At 41.1% G+C, this 20,025-nt stretch overlaps 1 protein-coding gene across 1 annotated transcript; it reads left to right on the top strand.

The window, feature by feature from the left end:
* The first annotated feature begins 16,453 nt into the window (after positions 1–16,453).
* FZR3 (FIZZY-related 3) lies at positions 16,454–20,025 on the top strand. The gene is made up of 10 exons (XM_028226966.2): positions 16,454–17,369; positions 18,007–18,129; positions 18,249–18,353; positions 18,442–18,621; positions 18,705–18,767; positions 18,860–19,054; positions 19,217–19,318; positions 19,414–19,476; positions 19,579–19,647; positions 19,722–20,025. The coding sequence occupies exons 1-10, from the start codon at positions 16,845–16,847 to the stop codon at positions 19,773–19,775; spliced, it is 1,479 nt and encodes a 492-aa protein (XP_028082767.2). The 5' UTR covers positions 16,454–16,844; the 3' UTR covers positions 19,776–20,025.

Genomic DNA, 20,025 nt, shown 5'->3' with positions numbered 1-20,025 from the left:
GTAACTGGGGGTAAAGAATGGAACACTAGTTGTCCATCTATCAGATCCTCGGATCGATGAAGTCTACGACCTCTGGTCCAGAGTTCTTGGGGGATATCTGCCTGGTCGAAAGCAATTGTGCTAAACTACCTAGAAAAAAGATAAATAAAGCATAAATAAGGAAACAAACAGCCAGAAAAACAGACAGCATAACGGCTTAAATAAACACAACACACAGTTGATATTTGTAAGCTGAACACACTGTTTCTCAACACTGATTGCTGTTCCTAAATCACTACCCCAGATCTGATACCCTCGGGTAAAACTGATTCCCCAAACACTGATGCTCGCAGGCCTGATACCCAGACTTGCAAACTGATACATGCATTCCTACAAAGACACACTCTAAAAGCACATAGCAAGCAAGTGAGAGCCAAAACACCCTTATGGAGGGGTAGGGTTTCCCTGTCCTATTGTCAGGAGCAAGGGTTTCACTACGCACACAGCGGTTTCAAACAACCTATAATTGGGTAAGCAACCTGTCCTAGCTTGAAATGGTCACTATAGATTCCGATATGCACTAGGTCGAATGGTCAAAAAGGGTGCCTTGGTAACAACCGAGGTTTGTGTTCCCATCGTGGCGAGCTCGTAACCGATCAACCTTATGGCACACGACCTCCGGCTAACGATTCAGGAATAGCAGACGGCAAACACGGTGTCGTAGGCGCACCAATGCAAATGTAATGCAAAGAAACACATAAGTGTAATCAAAACAAGATATCATGAGTTCGAGTCAAGTTCTCTAAATCCCCAACAGAGTCGCCAGAAACTGTAGACCACCCCGAGCTCAGCTCCGCGCGCGAGGGCACGAATCATGGTTCATAGCTACTATAGTTCGGACTCATGTCACGGTTCTGAATCTAATCTCACAAAGTGCAATGTAAGATTGATAAATCACCAAAGAGTCCAAATCCGGCAAATCATTTTGGAAAATCGATTTTAATCAAGAAGTGCCAAACATGGACTGCTTCGCCAGATTTCGGAGTCGCCACCTAAATATTTTGTTTTGAGAAATTTAGGAAACCCTGACTCGTGCCTAAGGCCACGTGTCCGTCAACACCAAAGTTGTCTCGGCTCGGGAACTTGGGTATGAGAGGGGAAGGTCATGCAATGAGCACCCTCGCTCGCCTGATCAAAGATCGGCCTTTACTAACATGATATTTTATTTTTGAAAACACATGTGCTCTTATTCCGGTTTATTAGCTAGCCTTACTACGTGATGCACACAGCAAACAAGTATAGACTCAATCACGCAGATTGGAACAAAATAACTCGTGTTTGTTTTTTGAAAGTGGTTTGAAGTTACTACTTGCAAGTAGGCTAAGACGCGGATTTGCCACCCTCAAGTGGGCTTAGAAAAACATGATTTTGCCACTTCAAGTGGGCTTAAAACTCACAATCATCGAATTGTTCCTGAGAGGGAGATTTATGATCTGGATTGGGCCGTGGAATTAGGCCGGACAGATTTGGGCCGGACAGAGTTATGCCAGACAGATTTGGGCCGAACAGGTGTTGGGCCAAGTTGTGTGGCCCAGCCTTGAAGGAAGCTGCTCGGTTAAGGCAGCGCGTGGATTGACCGAGCTGCAAGGATCCGCGGTTACGAAGCCGGTCATGTGAAAGGTCCAGCGCTAGGAAAGGCAAGGTTGGACCGAGGTACCTTTTTGCTCGGCAGGAAGGTCGACCGCAGACAAGCGTGAGTTGTCCCGAGCTCGGCTTTGCCAAGATGCCGCCGAGTCCGGTCCTCATCTGAGCTTAGCTGTTGGAGTACTTGGGCATGAAGCGCAGCATGGCAGACGATGGCCGAGATGGTACTGCCTGGCTGCCGAGCTCCTAGGAGAATAGGCAGACAGTTGGGTTAGGTGGTGCTCAGCAAGGTTTATGCTGACAGATGGGATAGTAGTGCCACGTGTTGAGAGGACACTGGGAGTAGATTTGGGGCGCAGAAGGTATATAAACACGTCTGCGCCCCCCATACGCGGACAGATGAACATTTGGTGAGACATACACTAAACACTAAACACTCTCCCTTCTCTCTATCTATCCCCTGTGTGTGTTCTAACTTGATCGTCGGAGGGGTTTTCCGGCCACACACCGCCGGGTAGCTCACCGCTATTGTGCTCGCAGGTGATCGGACCGAAACGGAGCTTGGAAGAAAGGAGTACGGGCTTGCCGGAATATTTGCTCCCCGTACAGTTCCAATCCAGGCAATCAAGCCTCCACCCATAGGCATTCAAGCAGTTAATCACTTAAGCAGTTAGCCTCATGGCAATCATGCAATCATGGCAACACTTACACACATGCAAGATGCTAGAGCATAAACACTCACCGAGTACTCCGAGCCAAAACAGAAGCTATGTTAGAAAATAATGCATGCTCCTAGTTCATGTTAAGATGACTAATGCAACACATGCAAAAATGCAACTAAGATAGGCTCGGCTATTCTAATATGTCATGTGAAATGCAACTTAATATATGTATTTAAATTGGAATTGAAATACAATACAGTTTAGTATGATGCGCCGAGCCTGGTGCATGCAATACGAATGAATGATGCAAACATGCGAGCATAAGGATGCTAACTGAAGCATGTCCTAAAACTAACCACTGAAAACGGATAAGTAAAAGGGAGAAAGAAATGTAGGTTAGAAGACATGCATCACACACGTGCACACTTATTTACAACATCGCCCTCTTGGAGGAGGGTCCGAATAAGAAGCTAACTAGCTACGCTAATTAAACTAATTATTACACAACCGAATTGAAACAACTAGCTATACTAAGCTAAATGAATATTACAAAACCAATCAAATGATTAAATTACACGAACTAATCATGACTACTGAAATGCCCTCGCGGGCGATGAAGAGATGCATGCTTGGTCAGTTTCGCTCGGAAATTCACTACCGTGCCTCATGTTGCCTCTGTTTGCACTGTTTTAGACTCTTGAAAACTGTGCCAACCTCCAAAGTACTTCTGATCCACCTCATGGACATGCTGAGAGGTCATCGGCCAAGAGGAGTCGCCATCGGCCAGAGATTATGGCTATCGGCCAAATTGATAGCCGATCGGCAGACTAAGATGGCCGGTCGGCAGTTCTGATGGTCGATCGGCCAACACTTCCTACAAATTCTCCCTTTGCTGCAACAGAGCACTAACAGAGGCATGGCAATGTATTTGCAAGAAAATGTGTGTGCCACCACACTCCTTATCATGTCTAAGGCTCAAAGGAGTGTAATGCTCGACTCCCAAGCCATCAATCACGCATCTCAATGCATGATGGCCAAAGAGGCCGAGTTGCACAAATCAATGTCAAATGAATGCACAAAAACACATAAGTGTTTTAACATCTATCATGCGTGATCAAGAGGGTCGGCGACCGAGAAATGAGACACGTTTCGTCACTTCAAGTACGAAACATCCCTCGTTTCTCGTGTTTGGACTAACACCCTATCCAAACATAATGCAAAGCACACAACATGGAAATGCAATGCAACAAGCATACAACAACATGCAACAATAGGCAATGCGACATGCATGCAAATGTCATGCAACTCAAGCATGCAAACATGATGCAATGTAACAACATTTGAACAACATGCTAAATGGACTTAAACTAAAAATAGACAGACCTCAATCATGCCCAAATCAGTGGCCATAACACCAAAACTAAGGCACCAAAAGGCAAGACGTGCATGTACACACATTGGTCCTTAAGCTAGGTAACAATGCATAACTCTTAGAGGCATTCAAAGAGTGAAAGAAGTGGGAACATAGCAGTCCTATATGCTCTGAAATGTCATGTTAAATGATGTCAAATCATCCTAACAACATAAGCATGGCATGCTAGAAGGCTCAAAGCTTGAAGCTAGAATAGGTACTTGCACTATAGCTAAACAAAACACGAAGCATATGGCCAAGACAACCCAAAACAATCCTAGAACATGCCAAAATGAGTCTAAAACATGCATGGAAGGAAACCAAAATAAGCTAGCATGGTGAGCATGAAGCATGAACTTGCAAGGCTAATAAGGAGTATTACACTACACCCATCAAAACCAAGCATGAGGCGACTTCAACAACAAACATCAGAGTTATATCATGGAAAAATGAGACCAAATAAACACTGATATGGCAGCTTACAAGCTTAGGTAAAATGACATACGCAATGGCTCATTCTCAAGGCATAAAGAACCAACCTTCCAAAGCATGGAAAAAGTGACAAATGCAAGTGTATGGCAACATTACATGTACTGAAATCACATTTCAAATGATGCCAAATCATGAAAATAGTCCAAGTAATGCATGCTAATGGACTCAATACACAAAGCTAACAAGCTAGATTGAACCATGGCTATACAAAGCAAGTCATGTATAACCAAAACAACACAAATCAGAGCTTAAGAATGCTAAAACATGGACAAAAGCTTCTTGGAGTTAAGCCAAAACATGCTAGAATGATGGTCTAAACACATGATGCATGTTACGCTAGTGAATGGATTTGCACTACAAGTGCAAGGAGCATGCAAGATATGATCAAACCAAGCCAAAACAACGTTATATCATGGCAAAACAAGGCCTAAGACATACTGAAATGGAGCCACAAAGAGGTATAAAAACATGCCAACTTGGTGAGCCATCAACACAAGCATTCAAGAGAAGAGGAGGGGGGACAACCCCCTCCTATTTAAGGCCTCAAAACACACTTTCCGCCACTAAAATTTCTCTGGAATTCAGTGGTAGAAAGGCCAAATAAAGGTGATCACAAAGGCTCAAAGAGATGATTAAAAACAAGGCCAAGCAAGGCTCTAAAGGGGGTACACCACCCCCAACACCAAAGAGGCCTCAAGCAAACATGTTAAGCACTTCAAAACAAGACTTTTATCAGTTAAAAGCAAGGCCTAAAACAATACACAAGGATGGCCAATATGGTATACAAACAAAGGCTTAAAGGGGAATACACTCACCCTTGAAGCACAACTTTGAAACCAGCAGTTTTTGAGGCAAAAACCAACTTTCAGAGCTCAAATAACACTCCCAAGAACCTCATCTCAAAGATGGTGGGGTATTGCTAGGTGTTGTAGTGCAAAAGTGAAGACAAAACACCCTTTAAGGCACAAACTCACACAAATATAGAGAGAGAGGAAGAAATATAGAGAGATATATGTTTTGTATCTCAGATTTCAGAACCTCTGGAAAGGGAGAGGGGTCTCCCTTCTTATAGAAAAACAAGTTCCAAGCTTGTTTAGCAAGCTAGAACTTGGTCCAAATCTATCCATACACGTGTATGGAGGATACACCAAATGACCAACAGCTGGCACCAACTGGAAGAAAAATATCTGCAAAAGTAGGAAAAGAGGCCTCGGCCAAAAGATATGGCTGATCATCCAAAAAGAGTGTCGATCGGCCACCACCAATGGCCGATGACAAGAAAACAAGGCCGATAAGCACAAGGCATGGCCGATGGGTTGTAGGGATGGCCAACAAGCTGCCCCCTTCCTTCTGAAGCAAAACCACAAGTTTTTGGTCCACAACCAAGCACAAAACAGACAAGTTGAGAGATTCTTAAGGCAAGGCGCGCAGCCGAGACCTTCGGGAACTCAAAACGAACACGAGTATGGATGATCATCGTGTGTTCAAACGGTGACGTCCAAGTCTTGAGGACGGTCAAAAATGGGGTGTCTACAGGATGGACTCCATTGATAATTAAGTTGGCCGGAGTGTCCAAGGTGAAAGTCCCGAAATTTTATATACATCTGAATGATGTTGATGATTGAAGTGTTGATGATATGAGTTGTAGTCTCATTTTGACTTGTTTGGATAAAAATGAACCATGTTAATGAATTGATTTGGATAAATAAATAGAAGTGGATTGAAATGTGGATGTTAATATTGATTGGTTATGGAAAGAGTGTAAGTTGGTTTTCAAGTGTTACACATTTATCGGATGCTAATGTTTTAGTTAATTCTTATGTGTTGTTTAGCATATCTCTACTGGGCTTTAGCTCACCCTACTTGGGACACAATTTTTCAAGTACAGGTGATATGCCGCCTCCGAGATCTTAGCTTAGGAGGTTTTGGATTGAAGACTCCCTTTTGTTATTCGTTTTGATTTTAAATGTATATTCAAGCCTAGGGCTTTTTATGTATAGAGCTAGGACTCATTTTGTTGTAACCAAGTGATGACTTGAAAAGTTGTAAGCCCGCAAGGCATTCATTTTGTTGCGAACGCCATCATAATACAAACTCTGATAAATGAAAAGATGATATTTCTATTATGTTTTATAGATTTATTGAATGGTTGGATTATGTTTTATTTGAGGGCGTTACAACTTGGTATCAGAGCATACCAAGTTTGAATACTTTGGGTACGTGGGAAGTGGTTAGTACCACAATGGGTTTGTCTTGCTTGTTAGAGACTTAGGTGTAAAGTTATGTGCTTATATGATAACATGTTCATGTGACTATATGGGTATGGGATTTAGTTTCTAGGATGTTGATTGGGTCCATGGGTTTCTGAAAGTCCTGTTGGAAAGGCACTTGATCACTGCCGTTTCTAACTGGAACTCTAGCAATGTCACGGGACGATCATTATCTGGAAATAAAATTCGTATGTGTTTATGTGATTATATGCTTATGTGGAGTGAATTACAGTTGTCCATTGTATTAGGACGCGTGTAAGATAGCTTCGGCACATTTGCGAATGTACTAATCCCTTTATTACCTTTATTAGGATGTCAAGACGAGGTCCTGGTGGTAGGTGTGGTAGGCCTAGGAGGCAGGAGATGCCTATACTGGATGAGATTCCGACGCAAGAGGAGGGAATTGGCCAGGCCAACGTGGCCAAGCCAGTAGGTCAGCAGGCCATTGGCGCCTTAGCCTGTGAAATGGCCGGAGCATTGAGGGAATCTATGGACATTCTCAGCGCTGAGAATCAAGTCCAGGCCCAAGTAGCTGAGGCAAGGCCGTCTTTTCTGAAGAGGGAGTTCTTTCAGTAGAATTCAGATGAATTTTTGAGTGATCCTAAGGAGCCACTGAAGGCGAATGAGTGGCTTAAGTAGATGACGAAGACGTTTGAGATGCTTGGCATTGAAGATGGGGGTTTGCGAGTGACCTTGGCATCCTTCCAGCTGAAGGGAGAAGCGGGTCAGTGGTGAAAATATGCGCGGGGGCGCATCAGAGGGACTTGGGAGGCCTTTGTTGAAGCTTTCCAGGACAAGTTCTTGCCTGCTACAATGAATGAGAAGTTGAGGGATCAGTTTTCGCGACTTAAACAGTTGAACACACCAGTGGCTGAGTTTGAGGCCACCTTACTAGCTTGTCTAGGTTTGCACCGGAGTTAGTGGCGACTAAGGAACACCGTTGTTTGGAGTTCGAGAAGAAATTGAGGACCAGACTCATGTTTAGAGTTACCGGGTCCATGATTAGGGATTATGGGTGCCTCGTAGAGGCTACAGCCCATCTTAAGACCATTATGCATGCGGAGGAGGAGAGGATGAGGGGCTCCAGAAGGAGTCAAGATAGCCAGGGGGACGGTAAAAGACAGAGAGGTTCTAACCCTCAGCAGTCCCATGGAGCACGTTCAAGGTCTACCTTTCCTGTACCGAGTTTGGGTTCTAGGAGAGGCGGTCAGGGAGACATCACCTGTTACAAATGTAATCAGATGGGCCACAAGTCTCCAACTTGCCTATAGAGGAGAGGAAGGCAGCGTGCAGCATCATCTTCGGCTCGTTCTCAGGGCCAGAGTCAGGGCAGAGGCCAGCCACCCATTTTTTATCAGTGTGGGCAGACGGGGCACTTAAAGAGGTTTTGCCCGCAGTTGAGTGGCACGTCTGGTGCATCTGGTTCGAGGCAGACACAGAGTTACCAGCTAGCGCAGTCAGTTCAGGCCTCGAGGGCTAATCAGGGAGCCTCTTCGAATCAGTCTGTGCAGCAGTCTTATGCTCTGAGGGGTGAACAGGTAGATCAGAGACCTTCAGGGTGCGTGTATGCTGTTACAGCGCCGGATCTTGTACCGGCTCCATCTGTAGTGAGAGGTACCTTTTTATTTTGCAACTCGGTTGCTAATGTGTTAATTAATACGGATGCATCACACTCTTTTATATCTTCTGCATTTGCATCTGTTTTGGGATTGGAGTTAGCGCAGTTAGCATCTCCTATTTGTGTTGTATCACCTATTGAGAGTGAGATGGTTTTGAAACAGGGGTGTCGGGGCTGTGATATAGAGGTCGTCGATCGTCGGCTTCCCTTTTCTTTTGTGTTGATAGATATGTCTAGGTATGATGTAATTTTTGGTATGGACTGGTTATCGTCATACCAGGCTGTTATAGATTGTTACTACCAGAGGGTTACTGTATGTACCTTGAGCGGCGAGTGTTTCCATTTCTTGAGAGATCGGGTTGGTAGGGTTTTACCACCGATGTATGATCCACGAGGGCGGAGTGAGCTTAGTTGTCTTCCCGCTAGCTTTATGAGTAGTGAGTGTGATGAGACTCGGACTGAGTTGCCAAAAGTGGTTCGTGAGTACTCAAACGTCTTTCCCGAGGATCTTATTAGTTTACTACCCCATTGAGAGATCGAGAGATCGAGTTCTCTATTGACTTAATGCTTGGCACGGCACCGATTTCCATGGCATCATATCGTTTTGCGCCAGCTGAGCTGAGCAAGTTGAAGATTCAACTCCACGAATTACTAGATAAGGGCTTTATTCGCCCTAGTATTTCGCCTTGTGGAGCACCGACCCTCTTTACTAAGAAGAAAGATGGGGCTTTGAGACTTTGCATTGATTACCGAAAATTGAACCGGGTTAAGGTTAAAAACAAGTACCCTATGCCTCGTATAGATGATCTGTTTGATCAGTTGAAGGGATCTCGTTGTTTCTTCAAGATAGACTTGAGATCGGGTTACCATCAGTTAAGGGTCAAGGAGGAGGATATCCCAAAGACAACATTCCAAATGCGGTATGGCCATTATGAGTTTCTAGTGATGCCTTTTGGGCTTACCAATGCACCGGCTGTGTTTATTGATTTGATGAACCGGATCTTCTGAGAATTCTTAGATCGTTTCGTGGTCGTCTTTGTGGACGACATTCTGATTTATTCACCTTCTGAGGAGGAGCACGAAGAACACTTTTGAGTGGTGCTTGAGTTGCTTAGAGCCCATAAGCTGTATGCTAAGTTTGGAAAGTGTGAGTTCTAGCTAAAAGAGGTTAAGTTCTTAGGCATGTGGTATCCGGGGAATGGGTGACTGTAGATTCATCCAAGATAGAGGCAGTGCAAGATTGGGCACAACCTAAGAATGCCTTCGAGATCCGTAGTTTCTTGGGGTTGGCCGGGTATTACCGTCTGTTTGTGAAGGATTTCTCTAGGCTAGCTTCGCCTTTAACTAGATTGACGCGAAAAGGGGTCAAATTTGTGTAGAGTAAGACTTGTGAAAAGTCGTTCCAAGAGCTTACGGTTAGACTTACCACCGCTCCAGTCTTGATTATTCCGGAGAGCGGTTCAGGCTATTCGGTTTATTGTGATGCCTCACGAGAGGGTTTGGGTTGTGTATTGATGCAAGAAGGAAAAGTAGTAGTCTGTGGCTCGCGCTAGTTGAAAACACATGAGAGGAGCTACCCTACTCACGACCTAGAGCTAGCAGCTGTGATTTTTGCCTTGAAGATTCGGAGGCACTATCTTTATGGTGAGAGATTCAAGGTGTTCTCGGATCATAAGAGTCTAAAGTATCTATTTACACAGAAAGACTTGAATTTGAGGCAGAGAATGTGGATGGAGTTCATAGAAAATTGTGGGTATGTTTGGTTTGGTTTGGTTTTGTAGAGTGATTTCGGAAAATTTTTCTAAAAAACTTGTTTGGTTTCTAATTTTTCCAAAACAATTTCTAAAATCAATCACTTTTTCTCTTTTACACATCAATCAATCACTTTTTCTCTCTCCTCTCTCTTTCTTAATCACTTTTTCTCTCACATACATCTACTCAATTACAACAAAATATCAAATCATTCCAAACTCCCAAACTCTAAAACTACTTTCAAAATACACAACCAAACAAATCAAAAAAAGTTCTAAATTCTCTCTTCTAAAACAATTTTCAAAAACTACTCTCTCAAAACCAAACCAAACATACCCTATGACTTCGAGTTACATTATCATCTGGGAAAGGCCAATGTTGTGGCCGATGCCCTAAATAGGAAGTCCATTAGTGATGTAGCTTGTATTGCTATCCGAGAATGGGAGATATTGGGTGCCCTTGGTGAGTTTGACTTGCATCTGGGCAAGTCTGTTGAATCTGCAGTCTTGTTTTCTGTAGTTGGGCAACCTACGCTTGTGAGTCGAGTGTTAGAAGCACAGAAGGGTGACTTTGAGGTAGAATCCCTCCAAGAGAAGATCTCCAATGGAAAGGTAGAGAAAGGTTTGACTGTGTATCCCGACCTGAGTGTGAAATACCGAGACCGCTTGTTTGTGCCAGAGTCTTGCCGAGAGAAAGTACTCTGTGAGTTTCACCATTCACGCCTCGCGGTGCATCCAGGAGGCACAAAAATGTATCATGATCTGAGTCACCAGTTTTGGTAGAGGGGTATGAAGAAGGATGTGGCAATGTTTGCGTCAAAGTGCCTTACTTGTCAGCAAGTGAAGGCCGAACATCAGAGGCCCGCGGGCTTGTTGCAACCCTTGCCTATAGTCGAGTGGAAATGGGAGCACGTCATGATGGATTTTGTCGTGGGTCTTCCGACGACTCAACGGGGTAGTGACACTATTTGGGTGGTAGTTGACCAGTTGACTAAGTCGGCGCACTTTATTCCTATGCGTGTAAGAGATTCGGTAGATTACCTTGCTGACTTGTACATACGGGACATAATAAGGATGCACGGGGTCCCAGTGTCGATTGTCTCAAATAGAGATGCATGTTTTACTGCTAGGTTGTGGCAGAGTTTACAGAGTGCCTTAGGCACTAGATTAACCTTTAGCACGACTTACCATCCTTAGACTGATGGGCAGTCCGAGCGCACTATTCAGATACTTGAAGATATGCTATGAGGCTATGTCCTTGACTTTAAGGGGCCGTGGAAGAGGCACCTACCATTAGTGGAGTTTGCCTACAATAACGGTTTCCAATCGAGTATTGGTATGGCACCGTTTGAGGCCTCGTATGGCCGACCATGTAGATCTCCAGTCTGTTGGGCTGAGGTGGGTGATGCACCTTTGTTGGGCCCGGAGTTGGTGCGGGAAATGACGGAGAAAGTAGCACTTATCCGTAAGAGGTTGGTTACAGCCCAGAGTCACCAAAAGAGTTATACTAACCGTATGAGGAAACCTTTGTCATTCAAGGTGGGTGATCATGTCTTTCTGAAAATATCACCAAGATGAGGTTTGATAAGGTTTGAAAAAAGTGGGAAGTTGTCCCCTCGGTTTGTTGGTCCTTTTAAGATCCTTGAGCAGATTGGGGAGGTTGCCTACCATTTAGCATTGTCGCCGTAACTGTCCGAAGTGCATGACGTGTTTCATGTTAGTATGCTTCGAAAATATGAGTCGGATCCATCACATGTGTTGGATTAGACCGACTTAAAAGTAGATGAGGATGCTTCGTATGAGGAGAGACCGATGAGGGTCTTGGATAGATGGGACCAAGTCTTGCGAGTCAAGACGATTCCCTTGGTCAAGGTATTGTGGAAATATCATGGAGTTAAGGAAGCGACTTGGGAACGTGAAATGGAAGTCTGAGAGAAGTATTCGGACTTGTTTGCTTATGTATAACTTTGTATTGAGATTATTATTGTTGTTAAAGAAAAGTATGAACATTGTATATGTTTTAGAGTATGAGAACATTGTATATGTTATGGACATCTTGGAAACATGAGTTTATTGTACACATTGCATATGTTTGGGAATATGGAATATCACGTTTATTGTATTACCTTAGGAGCATTGTATATGCCATGTACACTTCTTGAAAATTTGAATTTTGATTAAACATTGTTAATGTTTTGGAAATTGTGAATTTGTTTCAATGTGGGGCTCGTGTATCAAGTCGGTGGGAATGAATGGCCGGAGGATAGGTCATGGTATTGGATTTGTAAGTATAACATGGTTAGGAATGACCAAACGTTGATTTTGAACTTAATTTGTAATTTCGGGGACAAAATTCTTTAAGGGAAGGAGGTTATAGCGAACCCGGTTTCTAACTCGACCTTTATAATGTTCCAGACTCGGGTCTTGTGGGTTAATGTTGTTGTTTATGTCTTTTCCTCTTTTTACCCTTTGAATTTGAGTTTTGAAATGTCTTGGGCGTGTTCAGAACAGGGTGGTTGGTTGTTGGTTTAGAACCTTGTTGCCCAGAATTTTGGTCTTCCGCTCGAATGGGTCTTCTTGCGCTCGAGCGTGGTTTGCAATCATTCAGTACTTTGTGCGTCTGCAAAAAAATACTGCGAAAGTGTTTTTCATGCTCGAGCAGTGTTTCTTACGCTTGAGCGGGTTTGAGCTCAAGCGGCCCCTTTGGCGCTCGAGCGACTGTCTGAAGTCTGTAAAATATTGGGCGAGTGTATTCAACGCTCGATCGGGTCTCATTGCGCTCGAACGGGTAGTGCCTTGCAATTGTGTCTTGGCGCTCGAGCGGCCTTTATTGCGCTCGAGCGAGTCGAATCTATGTGTTTGACTCTCGAGTGTCAAACTCTCTGCTCGAGCAAACTGTGCGTATATCAGATTGCGAAAGTGACTTTTTAAATCACTTTTTCTGTTATTTCTCTCTCTAAAACTTTCCAAAACCCTAGGTTGAGAGCCTCTCTCTCTAAAATACTCTCTCTCTCTCTACATTTTAACCTAGATCTAGTGATCTCCTCACCCTCTTTCCTTTGATAAAAAGTTTGAGCTCTTCAAGATCTCTATTTTCATCCGAGTGGAAGTTGGTTTTGTCATCTTTAGAGCTAATCTCTTGCTTGGCTCATCTTCTCTTCTTGAGGTAGGGATATTCTACTCTCCTACATAGGTTTTAACATAGATGTTGGTCATTTTGTGTAGATGGTAGGATTTGGAAAGTTTGGGTGAAGTGGGGTTTGAGTTTATAGATTTTAAAAGAGGGGTTTCTACTTTGGATTCCATATGTGTATGTGAGGTCTTGAAAATGGGGTTGTTTGTATAATATGGGTGAAATTTGGCCTTGGGAGCAACATTTGAGAAAAGGGAGAGAATGCCCTAATTTGCACTATATAAATTATTTGTTTAAGTGGTAAAACCAATGTGAAAATATGAAATTGGTTTGGAAATTATGAAATTGGGGGAAATTGTGATTAAATGGTGTAGTTGGATTGAAAGATCACTCATCTATAGAAAAGTTAATAATTTATCTGTTTGATAGATTTATTTATCTGTTTAGAAATAACTGTTTTGGGCTATCGGTGGAGGATAGCCATGATTGTTGTAAAAACTGCGTGATGATTAGGTAAATTGAAACTAATCAATTGGATTATGTCATTGAATATGACAGTTGGATTAACGCATTGAATATGTGATTTAATTGGTCATTGTATGTGACAATGTGTTTAAATACATTGCATATGTATCCTTGTTTGGGAGGAGAAAAGGAATGTCCTCCATTGTTTGGGAGGAGATAGGGGATAGACTCCATTGATAATTAAGTTGGCCGGAGTGTCCAGGATGAAAGTTTCGAAATTTTATATACAGCTGAATGATGTTGATTGAAGTGTTGATGATACGAGTTGTAGTCTCATTTTGACTTGTTTGGATAAAAATGAACCATGTTAACGAATTGATTTGGATAAATAAATGGAAGTGGATTGAAATGTGGATATTAATGTTGATTGGTTATGGAAAGAGTGTAAGTTGGTTTTCAAGTGTTACACATTTATCGGATGCTAATGTTTTAGTTAATTCTCATGTGTTGTTTAGCATATCTGTACTGGGCTTTGGCTCACCCTACTTGGAACACCATTTTTCAGGTACAGGTGATATGCCACCTTCGAGATCTTAGCTTAGGAGGTTTTGGAGTTGAAGACTCCCTTTTGTTATTCGTTTTGATGTTAAATGTATGTTCAAGCCTAGGGCTTTCTATGTAAAGAGCTAGGACTTTTTTTGTTGTAACCAAGTGATGACATGGAAAGCTGCAAGCCCGTAGGGCATTCATTTTGTTGCGAACATGTAATATCCATCATAATACAAACTCTGATAAATGAAAAGATGATATTTCTATTATGTTTTATGGATTTATTGAATGGTTAGATTATGTTTTATTTGAGAGCGTTACAACTGCTATCTTTATAAATCCCATGTTTACTTCAAGTACTTGCATCATTATTTGCATAGCCCTTATTTGGTTAATTAAATTCACTGTAGTGGTATCTTCTTTATAGGGTAGAGTGTGTTTGTTAACAATGGCTTTGGTGTCTTCCAACAGATGAGTTTACTGGTTTGCACCAGTCCCAGAAAGAGCATTTCCCATGTGGGCATAGATAATACAATTTGCCTCTGTTTTTCTCTGATTCAGTGATTTTAATTGTTGCTTTGCTCCCATAATAGTAGATCTTACTTCTATACTTGATCACCCCCCTCCATTACTTGATGATGACATATCCATATGATCCTAGATTTTATGGAATGTGAGAGTCATAATGCATTTTTAGAACATATATCGCATTATTGTGCTTGATTGTGCTCTATTTGTGACTTATGTTGGACTGTGAAGTGTGGACTTGATTTTTTTTTTTTTAAATAATTACTTAATGTGAATGTGAATGGTAGCATACCTGTGTCGTGCTGGGTTGTAGAGCTCTGTCTTGTGCTTTATCTATTTTCAGTTCTAAGTGTTGTGCTTGGTTCTGAAGATGAAATATTGCCTTGGGTATATATAGTTGGGTTCAAGAGCCCTGAGGGCATTATTGGCATTTTTAGGATTATCTTTGATGACCTCAGCATTTTCTATTATCTGTGCTAACAAAAGTTACAAAATGGGAGAATCTGGAGAATGTCAGGTAAAGTAAGGGAGGTTTATGTAATTATTCAAACCACAGGGGAGGTTCCTGCATTTGTCAGAAACTTCATGGGAGGTGAGTGTAATTTACCCTATTATTTATATATATGTGTCACAATTTGGACAGATAATATAAATAGAAGGTTAAATAGATAGATTCTTGTTCAATGTGTGTATGCATTGAAAGGTATATTTTTGGTCATTTTGCAAAACTTCTCCTTATGAATGTAATGTTTTAACGCATGAACTTTTAGGGAAAGAAAATTCAAAAGTGAATTTATCGACTGAGCACTCTAGGGATTAATACTTATTTTGAAGACTTATTTAACAAAACTAATCATAATTGTGTGTATGATCATCATCCAAATTCCTTATAAATAGTTATCTAAAATCATTGATCGACAGTGCTTGTGTCAAAGTTGATCTTGATCCATGACATACGACAAAAGAGTAAATTCAAGCGAACATAATATTTTCACATAATAAAACACAGATATATAATATAAATTATAAATCTTACAGGTAGGTGGTTCTCATTTCTTCGTCTCACATCTCTATTTATTATGAAAAAGTCTTCTTTAATCTTGGAAAATTTTAATATATACACATTTGAAAAGGGTATATCATATGCATCTCTAATTATGTTACTTTCTTTTTTAATTATGATCATTTTTTTTTCTTTATTTATGACATAACATTATTTTATTTTCTTTTTTAGTTTATGTCTCATATTATGTTTAGTTATGATTTTCTTTTTTTAAATTATGACTAAAAAAAATAAAATTATATCATTTTTTTTATAAAATATATATAATACATGCCCTATGGTATTTATACTTTTTTCTTTGGGCAAATTACAAAACCCCCCCTCGAAGTTTGGTGAAAATACAGATTCCCCTCTGAGGTTTGAGAAATTACATCCCGCCCCTTGAGATTTATATTTTCATAACAAATTGCCCCATGAGATTTTTATTTTCATATAGATTCCTCCCTAATTTCTCTTAATTTGTTATGAAAATTGACCCTCAAGGGGTAATTTGTAATTTCTCAAACCTCAGGGGAGAATCTGTATTTTTATCAAATCTCGAGGGAGTGTTTGTAATTTGCCCTTTTTCTTTTGATCTTATATGATAAATTCAATCCGGAGTACCACAACGAAACGATTTACTGAAGGAGAACTAAACCCATCCTCTACCCCTAAATGAAAGGGACGAATAAAAAAAGAGAAATGTTTGGGACTCTTTTTTTTGAAGGTTTTATGATCCTTAATTTGATCTTAGACATTGACGGATGTACGAGCTCCACATTATGAGTGATTAGAATGAAAACGAAGATTATGAAGATCATACATGTGTGAGAATCTCTATCACAATTAATAAAAAAATTAATATTCACAATAATATAAAAGTGAGAAATGTTAAATGCACACAACCTCACCGAGCATTGTTCTATAGAAATAGAAACAAGTACACAAATCCAAGAGTAACGGCTACTTTTGGTACTTGGAAAAGTAAACCGCGGCACACCCAGAGATATCCAGCGCCCATTAGACAGCTTGCTCTACACAATTGACCGTTGTCACACACTCTTCACCAACCTAAATACTTCAATTAAAAACACTTTCAAAAACTAGTAAAGCAGCTCTCTTTCCTTTCCTTTCCTTCTCTTCTCTTCTCTTCTCTTTCTCTGTCTCTCTCTCACTCAAAAACCCTAGAAAAGCCCTCTGTTTACCATTACCAAGCAGCTCTCTCAATCAATCAATCTCCAGCAAACCCATCTCATTTCATCGAATTCCAAATCAAACCCATAATTTTTTTTTAGGAAAAATGGACTCAACCCAGAGACGGAAAAGCGGGATCAACCTCCCAGCTACCATGTCCGAGACCTCTCTTCGTCTCGACACCTTCTCTGCTTCTTCTCCGATTCGCACCGTATCGAATCTTCAATCCCCGAGGACTATGTCTCCTCGGACGATCTCCAACTTGTCTTCCTCGCCTTCTTCGTCGAAATCGGCGTCTTGCAGCGACAGATTCATACCCTGCCGATCGTCTTCGAGGCTCCACACTTTTGGCCTCGTCGATAGGGCTTCTCCCGCCAAAGAGGGAGGGAACGAGGCTTATTCGAGGTTGTTGAAATCCGAGCTTTTTGGGTCTGATTTTGGGTCTTTTTCTTCTCCTGCAGGTCAGGGATCGCCGATGAGTCCTAGCAAGAACATGTTCAGGTTCAAGACGGATCATTCGGGGCCCAACTCGCCTTACTCGCCGTCGATTTTGGGAAGTGATACTGGGTTCAATTCGGAGAATTCGACCCCTCCTAAGCCGCCTAGGAAGGTGCCCAAGACACCCCATAAGGTACAGAGAGCTCTGTTTATTTTGCTCTTGTGTTTGGTTGCCGAGAAATCTGTGGAAAAATACATGTAATTTTAGGAGGCTTATTTGAATTTTTTCTTGGGTGGAATATCAATAATTTTTTATTTTCCTACATTTCCTTAACTTTTTCTTAGGCATTACTGTCATATACGGATACCCAAATTAGGGACAGATCCACTAGGAATTAGATGTACATTGTATATTCTTCTAATTTTATGTAATGAACAAACTAATTTCACCAAAACTCAATCAACTAGTAGGTGCTAACTAGTTTGGCTTGTAAAGTCCCTCTCTACTCTAGTTGAGCTTAAGATATTAGGAAATGAGCTCAATAATGTATATCAAGCTATTAAGAATACGAGAATTTACGATCTTTTTTAATCTGATACCATGTTAGATCACAATTTTCTTAAACACTAGAACTGTTAGGAAATAGCATCCAACAATGTATATGAAGCTAACACGAGACTTGGGTCAAAACCTGCCCTCATTTAAGTTGAAGGGGTTCCCAAAAAACAAATAAAAAAAGGAAAGAAAGAGAGAAAGTAGTATATCACCATACTATCCAAGGATAGTATGCTATATGATTGTAATCATTGGAAATGTATACTTCTTGCAGGTTCTAGATGCCCCATCACTCCAAGATGACTTCTACTTGAACTTGGTTGATTGGTCCTCCCAGAATGTTCTTGCAGTTGGATTAGGCACCTGTGTTTATTTATGGACTGCAACAACCAGCAAAGTATGTTTTAAATTCTTGAGTATCATAAGAGATGGAACAAGTATGAAAAGATCAACCTGTCAGTCCAAAATAAAAGAGAAGATAACATTTAATTTAACATTTTGCTATATTGTTCTCAGGTGACAAAGTTGTGCGACTTAGGACCTACTGACGGTGTGTGCTCAGTCCAGTGGACTCGGGAGGGTTCATACATATCAATTGGCACAAATCTTGGTCAAGTTCAGGTAATACACCAAATTTGTGATGTAGTCAAGTCACATCATTGTTACAAACACGATTCAAATTCACCAAGCATTTATCCTCCTTGTTCAGGTTTGGGATGGGACTCAGTGCAAGAGAGTGAGAACCATGAGTGGGCATCAAACAAGGACTGGTGTCTTGGCTTGGAGCTCGCGTATATTATCTTCTGGGAGTAGAGACCGCAACATACTTCAGCATGATCTTCGTGTACCAAATGATTTCGTTAGCAAGCTTGTTGGCCACAAATCTGAGGTAAATAGTCAATCAATTAATATAGTACCTACTTGGAATGACAATGGTGTTATTGTGCTTACACTACATTCTTAATCGTTCAGGTATGTGGATTGAAATGGTCTCATGATGACCGAGAACTTGCGTCAGGAGGCAATGATAATCAGGTAATATCAATTAGATTGTGTGTTCTTCTTCATTGACCCAATGAACCTTATTGTTGATTCATTTGCTTTGTTGTCATATGTTTGGTGATCAGCTTTTGGTATGGAACCAGCATTCTCAGCAGCCCATTCTAAAGCTGACCGAGCACACAGCTGCTGTCAAGGCCATTGCTTGGTCGCCCCACCAGAATGGCCTTCTCGCATCTGGAGGTGGAACTGCTGATCGGTGCATTCGCTTCTGGAACACTACGAATGGCAATCAGTTAAACAGTGTCGACACAGGGAGCCAGGTGAGAATGCCAACATAATACATTTACAAAAATGTCTCGATGACCATTTTTCATGCTCCTAAAACAAGTTTCGCTATTAGGGGCTCTTTGCAAATTTTTTTTTTTCCTCACAGAACTGTGATAACCTCATAAGCTTACAAAATTTAGCTGCTTAATTTCCAGGTATGCAATCTAGCATGGAGTAAAAATGTGAATGAGCTAGTAAGCACTCATGGGTATTCCCAGAATCAAGTTATGGTGTGGAAATATCCATCAATGGCGAAGGTACTTTGTGACCTTAGAGCATTATGATTTCTTCAAATCAAGTTTTAGATAACCTAATTCAAATGTAATTTTCCTTTGCATTTCACCTTTGATAGGTTGCAACTCTAACTGGCCATAGTTTGCGGGTACTCTATCTTGCCATGTCACCTGATGGCCAGGTATTGCATTAAATCCTTATGCTTTTTTACCACATGTATCTTTTTACCACATGTATCTTTTTGTATGGAACTCTAATTATCTTTCTGAACTTGTTTATGCAGACAATAGTGACAGGAGCAGGGGATGAGACACTGCGGTTTTGGAATGTATTCCCATCCATGAAAACACCAGTAAGTGAAGCCGTCACACTGATCAAAATTGATTTGTTCTTCTAATTAATTTATAATTTGCGTTTTTATTTCAGGCACTTGTTAAGGACACGGGAGTTTGGTCATTAGGAAGAACTCAAATTCGATGACAAATTGGCTGGCTTTTCTGTTTGATTATTTTGTAAATGCAGATGTTATACTTCAATGCTGGCGGGGAGAGGTGGCAGATTTTATTTTATTTTTTTCAAGTGCAGTGACGAGTGTTTAATGGCAAGTTTTTTTTTTTCAAAGATTAAACAATTGTAAAGTTTTTTTTTTTTTTTTTTTTGAAGTTATTTCAATGTCAATACTTGATATTTCAGACTGGATTTTGAAAAGATTTCGGCTCTTTTGGTTGTA

This window comes from Camellia sinensis, chromosome 1 (assembly GCF_055761805.1).
Source record: "Camellia sinensis isolate YWXY chromosome 1, ASM5576180v1, whole genome shotgun sequence".
Lineage (NCBI taxonomy): Eukaryota > Viridiplantae > Streptophyta > Magnoliopsida > Ericales > Theaceae > Camellia > Camellia sinensis.
Note: the sequence above shows the minus strand (reverse complement) of the source record. Positions and strands in the feature narration are given on the sequence as shown.